Source organism: Mustelus asterias, unplaced genomic scaffold (genome assembly GCF_964213995.1).
Source record: "Mustelus asterias unplaced genomic scaffold, sMusAst1.hap1.1 HAP1_SCAFFOLD_1908, whole genome shotgun sequence".
Lineage (NCBI taxonomy): Eukaryota > Metazoa > Chordata > Chondrichthyes > Carcharhiniformes > Triakidae > Mustelus > Mustelus asterias.
Window position 1 is genome coordinate 56,535 of NW_027591853.1, and position 15,230 is coordinate 71,764.

Here is a 15,230-nt window from a genome sequence, read left to right on the forward strand (position 1 = left end):
GGGGAAAAACAGGCCCAGGTCTACACGCGAGACTGGAGAGAAACAGAATGGAACAAGTCAGCTATGGTCAAACAGCCTCCATTTAATAAACAGCATATCCACTGGTCTAACTCTAAACCCCCTTTATCCACTAGGAAAAACACGGAAAGATGGCCTGGGTGGCATCATTGCCAGTACAGGCTCGATGGGCCGAATGGCCTCCTTCCGCACTGTAGGGATTCTCTGATTCCAAGAGTGTTAATGTGCTGGTGGTCAGAATGTGGAATTGACAGCTGCCTAAGGAGACCATTAACATGGGCGGGTTAGATTTGTCGAGTTAAGATTGGTTTGGAAAGTTAACGAGAGTGAGGGGAGGGAAGAGGAACACTCTCAGTAACAGCAGCAGACCCGATGGGGCCCCGGACAGCCCGTTTCAGCGGGGGAATATTCGAATCGTCTCGCCTTTCAGGGACCCCCAACCCCCGCTGGAGCTGGCTTCACTCACTGACCTTCGATCACACGAATCGGGTGGAGATCAGTCGCTGTGCGTGTGTTGATGTGGAAGATTTTCTGAGCGTTCCAAATCATGCGGAGCAGGTTACAGGGTAGGACCACCTGCAGGCAAGGAAACACAACAAGCAACCCTGGGTCAAATCATCCGTCTGTGGCAGGAGACTGGGGACGAGGAGCTCGTCAGCCATGATTGGACTCAATGGGCCGAGTGGCCTAATTCTGCTCCTATAACGGACGAACTCCTCACCCAGTGGTCTGTGCTGTATAATTGCTGGTTAGAAAAACTGCGACAACATTTCCTTGGGTGGCACAGCGGGTTAGGGCCACAGAGGGACCTGGGTGTACAAGTCCACAGATCCTTGAAGGTGACGTCACAGGTGGAGAAGGTGGTGAAGAAGGCATATGGCATGCTTGCCTTTATAGGACGGGGCACCGAGTATAAAAGTTGGGGTCTGATGTCGCAGTTGTATAGAACGTTGGTTCGGCCGCATTTGGAATACTGCGCCCAGTTCTGGTCGCCACGCTACCAGAAGGACGTGGAGGCTTTGGAGAGAGTGCAGAGGAGGTTTACCAGGATGTTGCCTGGTATGGAAGGGCTTAGTTATGAGGAGAGATTGGGTAAACTGGGGTTGTTCTCACTGGAAAGACGGAGGATGAGGGGTGACCTAATAGAGGTGTATAAAATTATGAAAGGCATAGATAGGGTGAACGGTGGGAAGCTTTTTTCCCAGGTCGGTGGTGACGTTCACGAGGGGTCATAGGTTCAAGGTGAGGGGGGGGGGGGGGGGAGGTTTAACACAGATATCAGAAGGACGTATTTTACACAGAGGGTGGTGGGGGCCTGGAATGCGCTGCCGGGCAAGGTGGTGGAGGCGGACACACTGGGAACGTTTAAGACTTATCTAGATAGCCACATGAACGGAGTGGGAATGGAGGGATACAAAAGAATGGTCTAGTTTGGACCAGGGAGCGGCGTGGGCTTGGAGGGCCGAAGGGCCCGTTCCTGTGCTGTATTGTTCTTTGTTCTGTTTGTCAGCGCTGCTGCCTCACAGCGCCAGGGACCCGGGTTTGATTCCCGGCCTTGGGTCACTGTCTGTGCGGAGTCTGCACGTTCTCCCCGTGTCTGCGTGGGTTTCCTCCGGTTTCCTCCCACACTCCAAAAGTGTGCTGGTTAGGGTGCATCGGCCCTGCTGAATTACCCCTTGGTGTCAGGGGAATCAGTAGGGTGAAATGTGCGGGCTTACGGGAATAGGGCCCGGGTGGGATTGCGGTGGGTGCAGACTCGATGGGCCGAATGGCCTCCTGTACTGTAGGGATTCTATTCTGATCAATGTTAAATTTTACACCCCAGCTCGTCTCTTTGTGAATCGCCCCGACCCATTTCAAACTGATTGCTGAGGGATAGTGATTAGTTCCCTATGACTACAGTGAGTTGAATGACTGATGGACTTTATACCCTGGGGAAGGGGTTGTTGGGGGCAGGGAGGGGGGTCACTGCTCGCAAACCAAGTATCAGAATGTCCCCAGTCAGACAGAGCGGCATTCACTGATACCACTTCAGACTGGCAGGGCAGCCAAGTGTCCCGGACTGCAGCATGGCACCTCTGATAAGGCGGCACACCCTCCAGCACTGCACGATCGTGGGGATGGATTAAGGTTTGAACGCAGCGCCTCCCAGGACAGCTTGCTTCCAATTGGGGGCCAGTGGACGAGGGACCAGAGGGCACTCAGAGAGACAGAGAGCATCACTCTAACTGGGCTTCACATCCCATTTACAACGAGTCACAGCCGTTTGAATGGGATTCAAGAGGGTGATCTTATAGAGGTCTATAAAATAATGGGGGGCACAGATCAGCTCGATAGTCAACATCTTTTCCCCAAAGGTAGGGGAGTCTAAAACTAGAGGGCATAGGTTTAGGGTGAGAGGGGAGAGATACAAAAGAACAAAGAACAGTACAACACAGGAAACAGGCCCTACTATAGAAAGGATATTATTAAACTGGAAAGAGTGCAGAAAAGATTTACCAGGATGCTACCGGGACTTGATAGATTGAGTTATAAGGAGAGGCTGGATAGACTGGGACTTTTTTCTCTGGAGCGTAGGAGGCTGAGGGGTGATCTTATAGAGGTCTATAAAATAATGAGGGGCACAGATCAGCTAGATAGTCAATATCTTTTCCCAAAGGTAGGGGAGTCTAAAACTAGAGGGCATAGGTTTACGGTGAGAGGGGAGAGATACAAAAAGGTCCAGAGGGGCAATTATTTCACACAGAGGGTGGTGAGTGTCTGGAACAAGCTGCCACAGGCAGTAGTAGAGGCGGGTACAATTTTGTCTTTTAAAAAGCATTACATGGGTACGATGGGTATAGAGGGATATGGGCCAAACGTGGGGAATTAGGACTAGCTTAGAGGTTAAAGAAAAGGGGCAGTATGGACAAGTTGAGCCGAAGGGCCTGTTTCCATGCTGGAAACCTCTATGACTATGAATATCTCGTGTGTTGGAACGTTAAGGGCTCCCAGAGGGGGAAAGGCAGGATGGGGTTAAATTGCCGGCTGATTAGGAGGTTTGAGTTGGTCCATCGGGGTCGAGCGGCTGACCATTTTACCTTGCTGTCTCCGGTGGGGAAAACGGCCCGAAGGACCTCGCGGTCATCCCTCATCTTTTCAAACTCCACCTCCAGCTCGTTTTGAATGGCAGCGTTGCTGAGGATTTCCTTCACGATGTCTTCCTGCAGCGTTCTACGCAAGGTTCGCTCGTTCGTGTACTCCAGCTTGAACCTGTCGGGAAGCAGAGAGGGCCCAAAGGTCAGAGAGTGGATCCCCTACAGAGCAGGAGGAGGCCATTCGGCCCATCGAGCCTGGATCCCTACAGAGCAGGAGGAGGCCATTCGGCCCATCGAGCCTGGATCCCCTGCAGCGCAGGAGGAGGCCATTCGGCCCATCGAGCCTGGATCCCTGCAGCGCAGGAGGAGGCCATTCAGCCCATCGAGCCTGGATCCCCTGCAGCGCAGGAGGAGGCCATTCGGCCCATCGAGCCTGGATCCCTACAGCGCAGGAGGAGGAGGCCATTCGGCCCATCGAGCCTGGATCCCTACAGCACAGGAGACGGCCATTCGGCCCATCGAGCCTGCACCACCAACAACAAACCCACCCAAGCCCCATCCCCGTAACCCGACGTATTTACCCTGCTAATCCCCCCGCCAATCCCTCTAACCCTCACATCTTTAGGACTGTAGGAGGAAACCGGAGCACCCGGAGGAAACCCACGCAGACACGGGGAGAACATGCAGACTCCGCACAGTCACCCGAGGCCGGATTCAAACCCAGGTCCCTGGCGCTGTGAGGCAGCAGGGCTAACCCACTGTGCCAACTGGAGATGTTGGATCCCACCCCCCCCCGCCATTGCGAAATCCATTCCCACCCCCTCTCCACTTCACCCAAATCTCGCGAGCTAACTGAAGGAAACCTTAGATCGTTTCACCTTTAGCACAGGGTTCAAGTTGAATGGTGCTAGCCTGGCAGTGGCCTCTGCAGAGTTTGACCCAGTCCCAGGAAGGTTCGTGGTTTCCCCCACAGCCCAGAAACTGGAGGCGGAAGAATAAACATCTCCTCGGAGGGAACATTCATGCCACTGACCAACAACCAGCAAAATGCAGAGTGGGTCAGGATCAGGAATGTATAATATCCTGCCAGGGGGAAGAACCACCTGAACGAAGAATAAATGTTTCAGGATGGGACCGAGCAAAGAGAAACTAATCACAGGGATTGGTCAGACCATCATTGTGGGTTTTTGCTGCTTCAGAACGTCCTCAGGTTCTATGTAACGGCGAGAGATGTTCCAGACAGAGTCTTACACCAACGCCTCTACTTTCTCAGAAGACTAAGGAAATTCGGCATGTCAGCTACGACTCTCACCAACATTTACAGATGCCCCATAGAAAGCATTCTTTCTGGTTGTATCACAGCTTGGTCTGGGGCTCCTGCTCTGACCAAGACCGCAAGAAACTACAAAGGGTCGTGAATGTAGCCCAATCCATCACGCAAACCCGGCCTCCCATCCATTGACTCTGTCTACACTTCCCGCTGCCTCAGCAAAGCAGCCAGCATAATCAAGGACCCCCCACGCACCCCGGATATTCTCTCTTCCACCTTCTTCCGTCGGGAAGTCTGAGGTCACGTACCAACCGACTCAAGAACAGCTTCTTCCCTGCTGCCATCAGACTTTTGAATGGACCGACCTCGCATTAAGTTGATCTTTCTCTACACCCTAGCTATGACTGTAACACTACATTCTGCACTCCCTCCTTTCCTTCTCTATGAATGGTATGCTCTGTCTGTATAGCACGCAAGAAACAATACTTTTCACCGTATCCCAGTACATGTGACAATAATAAATCAAATCCTTTCCCTTCTCCCCCATGTACAGGGTGGTACAGCGGGTTAGCGCTGCTGCCTCACAGCGCCAGGGACCCGGGTTCAATCCCAGCGGCACGGTGGCACAGTGGGTTAGCGCTGCTGCCTCACAGCGCCAGGGACCCGGGTTCAATCCCAGCGGCACGGTGGCACAGTGGGTTAGCGCTGCTGCCTCACAGCGCCAGGGACCCGGGTTCAATCCCAGCGGCACGGTGGCACAGTGGGTTAGCGCTGCTGCCTCACAGCGCCAGGGACCCGGGTTCGATTCCCGGCTTGGGTCACTGTCTGTGCGGAGTCTGCACGTTCTCCCCGTGTCTGCGCGGGTTTCCTCCGGGTGCTCCGGTTTCCTCCCACAGTCTGAAAGACGTGCTGGTTAGGGTGCATTGGGCCGTGCTAAATTCTCCCTCAGTGTTACCCGAACAGGCGCCGGAGTGTGGCGACTAGGGGGGATTTTCACAGTAACTTCATTGTAGTGTTAATGTCAGCCTACTTGTGACTAATAAACAAACTTTATGAATGGCATGTTTCTGTCTGTATAGCGCGCAAGAAACAATACTTCTCACTGTATCCCAATACGTGACAATAATAAATCAAATCAGTGTTACAGGTGACATTCTAACCTGAGCAGAGGTTCAATGTTACAGGTGACATTCTAACCCGAGCAGCCTAGAGTCTATTGTTTAAACACGACACACTTCTCCCACCGGAAGGGAAAATGCTGGAAGATCTCAGCAGGTCTGGCAGCCCCTGTAAGGAGAGAGAGAGGAGCTGACGTTTCGAGTCTGGACGAAGCTTTGACAAAGGGTGGCCTGGACTCGAAACCCCAGCTCCTCTCTCTCGCCTTACAGACGCTGCCAGACCTGCTGAGATTTTCCAGCGCTCTCTCTCTCTCTTCAGGTTGTAGATTCCGGCCTCCGCTTTGACTCACTTCTTCTCAAAGTTCTTGTGGGAGGGTTTCACCGACGCCAGGTTCTGGAATTCCACACTTTCGCCTGCCAGGCCGTCCTCCCCGTAACGCAGCTGAATCACCTGGTTGATGGAGTTGCGAACCGTAGCGTCGTATTTCACCATCACAGATTCCATCGACTTGATCAAACGTCTCTGGATATAACCTGGAAAGGGGGAGGGGGGGGGGGGGTGGGTGGTGGAAGAGAAGAGAATTTCCCGTCGTCACAGAGTGCTTCTCCACCCAACGCCGGCAGCTAACCACCCCCCCCCCGCTCAGCTGCCGCCACCCCCTCACCACAAAGACAAGCCGTCTCAGTATGAAGATGGTTTACGCAGCACCTTGGCACAGTCCCTGAACCACCAGAGGGCGTCGCTGCCAACGTGGGGCTCCCTGAGCGACAGCCACCGGGAGTAACGTTGGAGAGACAAACAGGTTCGCAGACGGGAAGCTCCCGTGACAGCACCGAGGGCTCACCGGCACTGCCACAGGGAAGCCTTTTGGACCAGACACTGAACCGAGTCTGCGTCCGCGCTCAGGTGGGTGCCAACAAGGTAGAATTATCGGTGCCGCTATCCGAAGAATAGGGGGATCAGAATCACTACAGTGGGCTGAATGGCCTCCTTCTGCATTGAGTCCGCACCAACAGCAATCCCAACCCAGGTCCTATCCCATGTATTTACCCTGCTAATCCCCCTGGCACTAAGGGGCAATTTAGCATGGCCAATCCACCTAACCTGCACATCTTTGGACACTAAGGGACAATTTAGCACGGCCAATCCACCTAACCTGCACATCTTTGGACACTAAGGGGCAATTTAGCATGGCCAATCCCCCTAACCTACACACCTTTGGACACTAAGGGACAATTTAGCACGGCCAATCCACCTAACCTGCACATCTTTGGACACTAAGGGACAATTTAGCACGGCCAATCCACCTAACCTGCACATCTTTGGACACTAAGGGGCAATTTAGCATGGCCAATCCACCTAACCTGCACATCTTTGGACACTAAGGGGCAATTTAGCATGGCCAATCCCCCTAACCTACACACCTTTGGACACTAAGGGGCAATTTAGCATGGCCAATCCCCCTAACCTACACACCTTTGGACACTAAGGGACAATTTAGCATGGCCAATCCACCTAACCTGCACATCTTTGGACACTAAGGGGCAATTTAGCATGGCCAATCCCCCTAACCTACACACCTTTGGACACTAAGGGACAATTTAGCACGGCCAATCCACCTAACCTGCACATCTTTGGACACTAAGGGACAATTTAGCACGGCCAATCCACCTAACCTGCACATCTTTGGACACTAAGGGGCAATTTAGCATGGCCAATCCCCCTAACCTACACACCTTTGGACACTAAGGGACAATTTAGCATGGCCAATCCACCTAACCTGCACATCTTTGGACACTAAGGGACAATTTAGCACGGCCAATCCACCTAACCTGCACATCTTTGGACACTAAGGGACAATTTAGCATGGCCAATCCACCTAACCTGCACATCTTTGGACACTAAGGGGCAATTTAGCATGGCCAATCCCCCTAACCTACACACCTTTGGACACTAAGGGACAATTTAGCACGGCCAATCCACCTAACCTGCACATCTTTCCTTCATCAGATGAGTGGCGAGGTTGGTTTCACAAATGCAGCATATACAAGGACACAGTTGCAAGATTGTCACCACAAAGACAAGCCATCTCAGTGTGAAGGTGGTTTACGCAGCACCTTGGCACAGTCTCTGTCTACATATGGCAGTGTTTGTGAAACCTATCTCGCCACTCCTGACGAAGGAGCAGTGCTCCAAAAGCTCATGATACCAAATAAACCTGTTGGGACTTTAACCTGGTGTTGAGAGACTTCTTACTGTGCCCACCCCAGGCCATCGCCCGCACCTCCACATCATGGCTGCACATCGTTGGACACTAAGGGGCAATTTAGCATGGCCAATCCCCCTAACCTGCACATCTTTGGACACTAAGGGGCAATTTAGCATGGCCAATCCCTCTAACCTGCACATCTTTGCAGTGTGGGAGGAAACCGGAGCACCCGGAGGAAACCCACGCAGACACGGGGAGAACGTGCAGACTCCGCACAGACAGTGACCCGAGCCGGGAATCGAACCCGGGTCCCTGGCGCTATGAGGCAGCAGCGCCAACCCACTGTGCCACCGTGCCGCTGGGATTGAACCCGGGTCCCTGGCGCTGTGAGGCAGCAGTGCTAACCCACTGTGCCACTGTGCCGCTGGGATTGAGCCCGGGTCCCTGGCGCTGTGAGGCAGCAGCGCTAACCCACTGTGCCACCGTGCCGCTGGGATTGAACCCGGGTCCCTGGCGCTGTGAAGCAGCAGTGCTAACCACACTCAGGCCAACCTGCATTCCTCACCTCAATACCAAAAGATAACAAGGGGGTTGGAGTGGGGGTGATTGATTTCAACGAGCTATTCAGTTACAAGGGCCATCGCAGTTGGTTCCGATCCCCCGGCAGAGGGGTCAGTGAGGGTGTTAGCCGTCGAATGAATTACCAGTTTCGGCAGTCTTCACCGCGGTATCAATCAGACCCTCTCGGCCTCCCATGGCGTGGAAGAAGAACTCGGTGGGGGTCAGGCCGGCAAGGTAAGAGTTCTCCACGAATCCTCTGCTCTCAGGGCCGTAGTCGTCCTTGATGAAGTGAGGAAGCGTGCGGTGTTTGAAGCCAAAGGGAATCCGCTTCCCCTCCACGTTCTGCTGGCCAACCACAGCAATAACCTGGGTGGAGAAAGGAGATCTGTGACCGTGTGTCTAACCCCGTGCTGTACCTGTCCTGGGAGTGGGGGACAGTGTAGAGGGAGCTTTACTCTGTATCTAACCCCGTGCTGTACCTGTCCTGGGAGTGTTTGATAGGGGACAGGGTAGAGGGAGCTTTACTCTGTATCTAACCCCGTGCTGTACTTGTCCTGGGAGTGTTTGATGGGGACAGTGTAGAGGGAGCTTCACTCTGTATCTAACCCCGTGCTGTACCTGTCCTGGGAGTGTTTGATGGGGACAGTGTAGAGGGAGCTTTACTCTGTATCTAACCCCGTGCTGTACCTGTCCTGGGAGTGTTTGATGGGGACAGTGTAGAGGGAGCTTCACTCTGTATCTAACCCCGTGCTGTACCTGTCCTGGGAGTGTTTGATGGGGACAGTGTAGAGGGAGCTTTACTCTGTATCTAACCCCGTGCTGTACCTGTCCTGGGAGTGTTTGATGGGGGACAGTGTAGAGGGAGCTTTACTCTGTATCTAACCCCGTGCTGTACCTGTCCTGGGAGTGTTTGATGGGGGACAGGGTAGAGGGAGCTTTACTCTGTATCTAACCCTGTGCTGTACCTGTCCTGGGAGTGTTTGATGGGGACAGTGTAGAGGGAGCTTTACTCTGTATCTAACCCTGTGCTGTACCTGTCCTGGGAGTGTTTGATGGGGGACAGTGTAGAGGGAGCTTTACTCTGTATCTAACCCCGTGCTGTACCTGTCCTGGGAGTGTTTGATGGGGGACAGGGTAGAGGGAGCTTTACTCTAACGCTGTGTTACATAGAACATAGAACAGTACAGCACAGAACAGGCCCTTCGGCCCACGATGTTGTGCCGAGCTTTATCTGAAACCAAGATCAAGCTATCCCACTCCCTATCATTCTGGTGTGCTCCATGTGCCTATCCAATAACCGCTTAAATGTTCCTAAAGTGTCTGACTCCACTATCACTGCAGGCAGTCCATTCCACACCCCAACCACTCTCTGCGTAAAGAACCTACCTCTGATATCCTTCCTGTATCTCCCACCATGAACCCTATAGTTATGCCTCCTTGTAATAGCTCCATCCACCCGAGGAAATAGTCTTTGAACGTTCACTCTATCTATCCCCTTCATCATTTTATAAACCTCTATTAAGTCTCCCCTCAGCCTCCTCCGCTCCAGAGAGAACAGCCCTTGCTCCCTCAACCTTTCCTCATAAGACCTACCCTCCAAACCAGGCAGCATCCTGGTAAATCTCCTCTGCACTCTTTCCAGCGCTTCCACATCCTCCTTATAGTGAGGTGACCAGAACTGCACACAATATTCCAAATATGGTCTCACCAAGGTCTTTGCTTCAGAGTTTAAAATACCTGAGGCAACGTAGAACCTCGTCTCCACCCTCACCGAGGCTGTGTTAGCAGCAGGAGTGGGGTTAAGTGGCACCCGAGCGCAGGCAGCTCACCTGAGAGATATTAATCTTGGATCCTTTGGAGCCGGCGACCACCATGGATTTGAAGTTGTTGTATTCAGACAGGGATTTCTGTGCCGAGGAGCCGGTTTTGTCACGGGCATCGTTCAGGATCCGGTTGACCTGGTTCTCAAAGGTTTGGCGCAGAGTGTTACCGGGGGTGGGCTCCAGTTCATTGTTGTGAGCTTTCTCGATAACCTGCAGGGACAAGGAGATCAGCAACAAGCATGGCCTGGCCACAGAGAGACTCCGCAGCAGATAGGGACAGTGTGTGTGCGCGTCTGACTGGAGGATTCCGGCAGCAAACTCACCTCTATCACATCCTGCTTAGCCTTTTTGATGGTATTCTGAATGTCCTGGTAGGTTTTGGCATCAGCGATGGAGTCTCCGATACCAATCGTGTGACCTGTCACAAAGCAAAATACGTTATAAAACCAGCGGGGATTCTCTGTATCTAACCCCGTGCTGTACCTGTCCTGGGAGTGTTTGATGGGGACAGTGTAGAGGGAGCTTTACTCTGTATCTAACCCCGTGCTGTACCTGTCCTGGGAGTGTTTGATGGGGACAGTGTAGAGGGAGCTTTACTCTGTATCTAACCCCGTGCTGTACCTGTCCTGGGAGTGTTTGATGGGGACAGTGCAGAGGGAGCTTTACTCTGTATCTAACCCCGTGCTGTACCTGTCCTGGGAGTGTTTGATGGGGACAGTGTAGAGGGAGCTTTACTCTGTATCTAACCCCGTGCTGTACCTGAGCTGGGAGTGTTAGATGGGTGAGTGTTACACTCACCTGACGAAGGGGCAGCGCTCCGAAAGCTAGTGGATTTTGCTACCAAATAAACCTGTTGGACTTTAACCTGGTGTTGTGAGACTTCTTACACAGTGTTAGATGGGGACAGTGTAGAGGGAATTTTGCTCTAACCCTGTGTTTGTGGTGTATAATACACTACAAACAGCCCGATTTTTAACTACTAGCTTAGTGCAAAAGTGGTAGGAATCCCTTCTCAGTTTCCGCAAGTTCTTACCACGCTGAGAGTCAGGAAGAAAGACAGAGAACAGCATGGAATGGGCGGCACGGTGACACAGTGGTCAGCACTGCTGCCTCACAGCGCCAGGGACCTGGGTCAATCCCAGTGACACAGTGGTTAGCACTGCTGCCTCACAGCGCCCAGGTACCTGGGTTCAATTCCCGGCTTTGGGTAACTGTGCGGAGTCTGCACGTCCTCCGCGTGTCTGCGTGGGTTTCCTCCGGGTGTTCTGGTTTCCTCCCACAGTCCAAAGACGTGTGGATTGGCCGTGCTAAATTGCCCCTTTGTGTCAGGGGGATTAGCTAGGGTAAATACATGGGGCCTGGGTGGGATTGTGGTCGGTGCAGACTCGATGGGCCGAATGGCCTTTTTCTGCGTTGTTGGATTCTATGATTACTAGTCCAGTGACAATACCACCGCCTCCCCCAAATAGCCACCTCCTGTTGCTTTGAGTGGTCTCTGCAGCTTTCTATCGAGAGAGTCTGCCGTCAGCAGGTTCAGCGTATAAAACAAAACCACTTTCAAAACACTGCAGTGAGAATCAAGTTAAATTCAGTCATCGAGGTTTACAGCACGGAAACAGGCCCTTCGGCCCAACTTGTCCATGCTGCCCTTTTTGTTTTAAACCCCTAAACTAATCCCAATTGCCTGCGTTTGGCCCCATATCCCTCTATACCCATCGTACCCATGTAATTCAATGATTTTTAAAAGACAAAATTGTACCCGTCTCTACTACTGCCTCTGGCAGCTTGTTCCAGACACTCACCACCCCCTGAGAGAAAATTGTCCCTCTGGACACTTTTGTATCTCTCCCCTTAAACCTACGCCCTCTGGTTTTAGACTCCCCTACCTTTGGGAAAAGATATTGACTATCTAGCTGATCTGTGCCCCTCATTATTTTATAGACCTCTATAAGGTCACCCCTCAGCCTCCTACTCTCCAGGGAAAAATGTCCCAGTCTATCCAGCCTCTCCTTATAACTCAAACCATCAAGTCCCGGGAGCATCCTAGTAAATCTCTTCTGCAACTCTTTCTAGTTTTAATAAGATCCTTTCTATAATAGGGACGGTCACTCGAGACAAGCCAGTCTGTTGTGAGTGGAGCGTGCTTGCTGCTGGGTTAACCGGGGTTCCAGTCGGACAGGGACAGTGGCACGTCACACTGGTGGAGGAATCAGCACACTACAACGCAGAGCTGGGTAACCCACACAGCATCACCCAGTGGGGAGAGAGAGAGAGAGGGGGCCGCAGCAACTTACAGCACGGTGAACCACAGCACCGGGGCGATCAGGCTGAAGGGGGAAGAGCGTCAGAGAGATGGCTGCAACGTCAGCTCTCCGTGTGAATGGACAGGTCTTCTCCCAAACCGGCCCCGACAACATAGCAGGTGAGCATTGTTTAAAAAGTTATCGGAGCGAGAGACTTTTGCTGCTCACAGATGGGGTTCTGTCCAGCAGCACCACAGTCCCTCACTCCAGTATTACTGTACCTCCTGTGTGAATCTACACGGCTGCCACAGAAGCACAACCATGTGAGGGAAGGAGGATGAACACAAACCAGAGAAGCTCACTGGGGCTGGGCTGGGAGAGGGTGGCACAGTGGCCCATTGCCCCTCGGCGTCAGGTGGATTAGCAGAGCAAATGCACGGGGTCACAGGCCCTGGGCACAGGCTCTGTGGGTCGAACAGTGCCAGGGACCCGGGTTCGATTCCCGGATCGGGTCACTGTCTGCGCGGAGTTTGCGCGTCCCTATGCAGAAAGAGGCTGTTCGACCCACCGAGCCTGCACCCAGGGCCCGCGACCCCACGTATTTATCCCACCTGATACCGAGGGGCAATTCAGCATGGCCAATCCAACTGACCCGCACATCTTTGGATCTTGTGAATAGATCTTGTGCATCTTGGGGCAGCACGGTGACACAGTGGGTTAGCGCTGCTGCCTCACAGCGCCAGGGACCCGGGTTCGGTTCCTGGCTTGGGGGTCACTGTCGGTGCGGAGTCTGCACGTTCTCCCCGTGTCTGCGTGGGTTTCCTCCGGGTGCTCCGGTTCCATAGAACATTACAGCGCAGTACAGGCCCTTCGGCCCTCGATGTTGCGCCGACCAGTGGTACCAATCTAAAGCCCCTCTAATCTACACTATTCCAATATCATCCATATGTTTATCCAATAACCACTTGAACGCTCTCAACATTGACGAGTCCACTACTGCTGCAGGCAGGGCATTCCATGCCCTTACTACTCTCTGAGTAAAGAACCTACCTCTAACATCTGTCCTATATCTCTCACCCCTCAATTTAAAGCTATGTCCCCTCGTGTTAGCCATCACCATCCGAGGAAAAAGGCTCTCACTATCCACCCTATCTAATCCTCTGATCATCTTGTATGCCTCTATTAAGTCACCTCTTAACCTTCTTCTCTCTAACGAAAACAACCTCAAGTCCCCCAGCCTTTCCTCATACGATTTTCCCACCATACCAGGCAACATCCTGGTAAATCTCCTCTGCACCCTTTCCAACACTTCCACATCCTTCCTATAATGCGGCGACCAGAACTGTACGCAATACTCCAAATGCGGCCGCACCAGAGTTTTGTACAGTTGCAGCATGACCTCCTGGCTCCGAAACTCAATCCCTCTCCCAATAAAAGCTAACACACCGTACGCCTTCTTAACAACCCTATCAACCCTTCCACAGTCCAAAGATGTGTAGGTTCTGTGGATTGGCCGTGCTAAAGATTGCTGCTTAGTGATAGGGGGACTAGCTCGGGTAAATGCATGGGGTTATGGGAGTAGGGCCTGGGTGAGATTGTGGTCGGTGCAGACTCGATGGGCCGAATGGCCTCTTTCTGCACTGCAGAGATTCTACGTGTTCTCGGTACCGGAACAAATTAGTTTTCCCATTTAACCCTTCATAGAATAGAATAGAATCCCTCCAGTGCAGAAGGAGGCCATTCGGCCCATCGAGTCTGCACCGACTACAATCCCACCCAGGCCCGACCCCCACATATTTACCCGCTAATCCCTCTAACCTACGCATTTTAGGATTCTAAGGGGCAATTTTTAACCTGGCCAATCAACCTAACCCGCACATCTTTGGACTGTGGGAGGAAACCGGAGCACCCGGAGGAAACCCACGCAGACACGAGGAGAACGTGCAAACTCCACACAGACAGTGACCCGAGCCAGGAATCGAACCCGGGACCCTGGAGCTGTGAAGCAGCAGTGCTAACCCACTGTGCTACCGTGCCGCCCTTCGTGCCTGGTGATATCCATTAAACTCACATCCCGACCCCTTAATCTTTTCAATCCTTTCCCCCCCTTGTTCAAATATTTACCCCTCGCCTTTTATTTTATTTTATATAAAAGTTATTGCGGAATCCGTGTGGTCCAGTGATGGCGCACGGTGTCACAGAACAATACAGCACAGGAACAGGCCCTTCGGCCCTCCAAGCCCGTGTCCTAACTCATCCTTTGCCTTTTGGTTTTTGAGTTTCAATTGACAGGAGTCCGTTCGCTGACTGACTGGCTACAGACTGACAGGAACAGGGCAGAGCCAGAGGTGGACAGTTCTGTACAAACGCAAAGGGGAGGGTAGGTGACGGCCGAGTGGCATTATCGCCAGACTATTAATCCAGAAACTCAGCTGATGTTCTGGGGGACCCCGGGTTCGAATCCCCGCCACGGCAGACGGTGGAATTTGAATTCAATAAAAAATATCTGGAATTAAGAATCTACTGATGACCCGATTGTCGGGAAAACCCATCTGGTTCCCTTTAGGGAAGGAAATCTGCCGTCCTTACCCCGGTCTGGCCTACATGTGACTCCAGAGCCACAGCCAATGTGGTTGACTCTCAACTGCCCTCCAAGGGCAACTAGGAATGGGCAATAAATGCTGGGCCCAGCCGGCGACGCCCATGAATAAAAAGAAATCTCTTGTAAACCCCCCCGTCGCAAAGAGGAGTGACGGAAGCAGCGCAGACCGAACGCGGGACGTGTTGCGGTTTAATATCTCCAGGGTGCCGTTCAGCCGTTACCTTCGATCAATAGCCAGTTGTTGATGACAGTCTGGATGTTGCTGTAGAACAGTCTGGTGATGTCGTGACCCATCTCCAGGAAGGTGA

At 52.6% G+C, this 15,230-nt stretch overlaps 1 protein-coding gene across 1 annotated transcript in view; it reads right to left on the reverse strand.

The window, feature by feature from the left end:
* The window catches only part of polr2a (RNA polymerase II subunit A), a 41,059-nt gene extending 25,835 nt beyond the window's left edge, over nucleotides 1–15,224 (reverse strand). Inside the window, exons 1-7 of the mRNA XM_078206945.1 lie at nucleotides 15,144–15,224; nucleotides 10,401–10,495; nucleotides 10,084–10,287; nucleotides 8,398–8,620; nucleotides 5,834–6,017; nucleotides 3,099–3,270; nucleotides 489–594 (exon numbers count right to left, since the gene is read on the reverse strand). Coding sequence (XP_078063071.1) covers nucleotides 489–594; nucleotides 3,099–3,270; nucleotides 5,834–6,017; nucleotides 8,398–8,620; nucleotides 10,084–10,287; nucleotides 10,401–10,495; nucleotides 15,144–15,216 — 1,057 coding nt within the window. The 5' untranslated portion in view covers nucleotides 15,217–15,224. The remainder of the gene's footprint in view (nucleotides 1–488; nucleotides 595–3,098; nucleotides 3,271–5,833; nucleotides 6,018–8,397; nucleotides 8,621–10,083; nucleotides 10,288–10,400; nucleotides 10,496–15,143) is intronic.
* Between the last annotated feature and the right edge of the window lie 6 nt (nucleotides 15,225–15,230).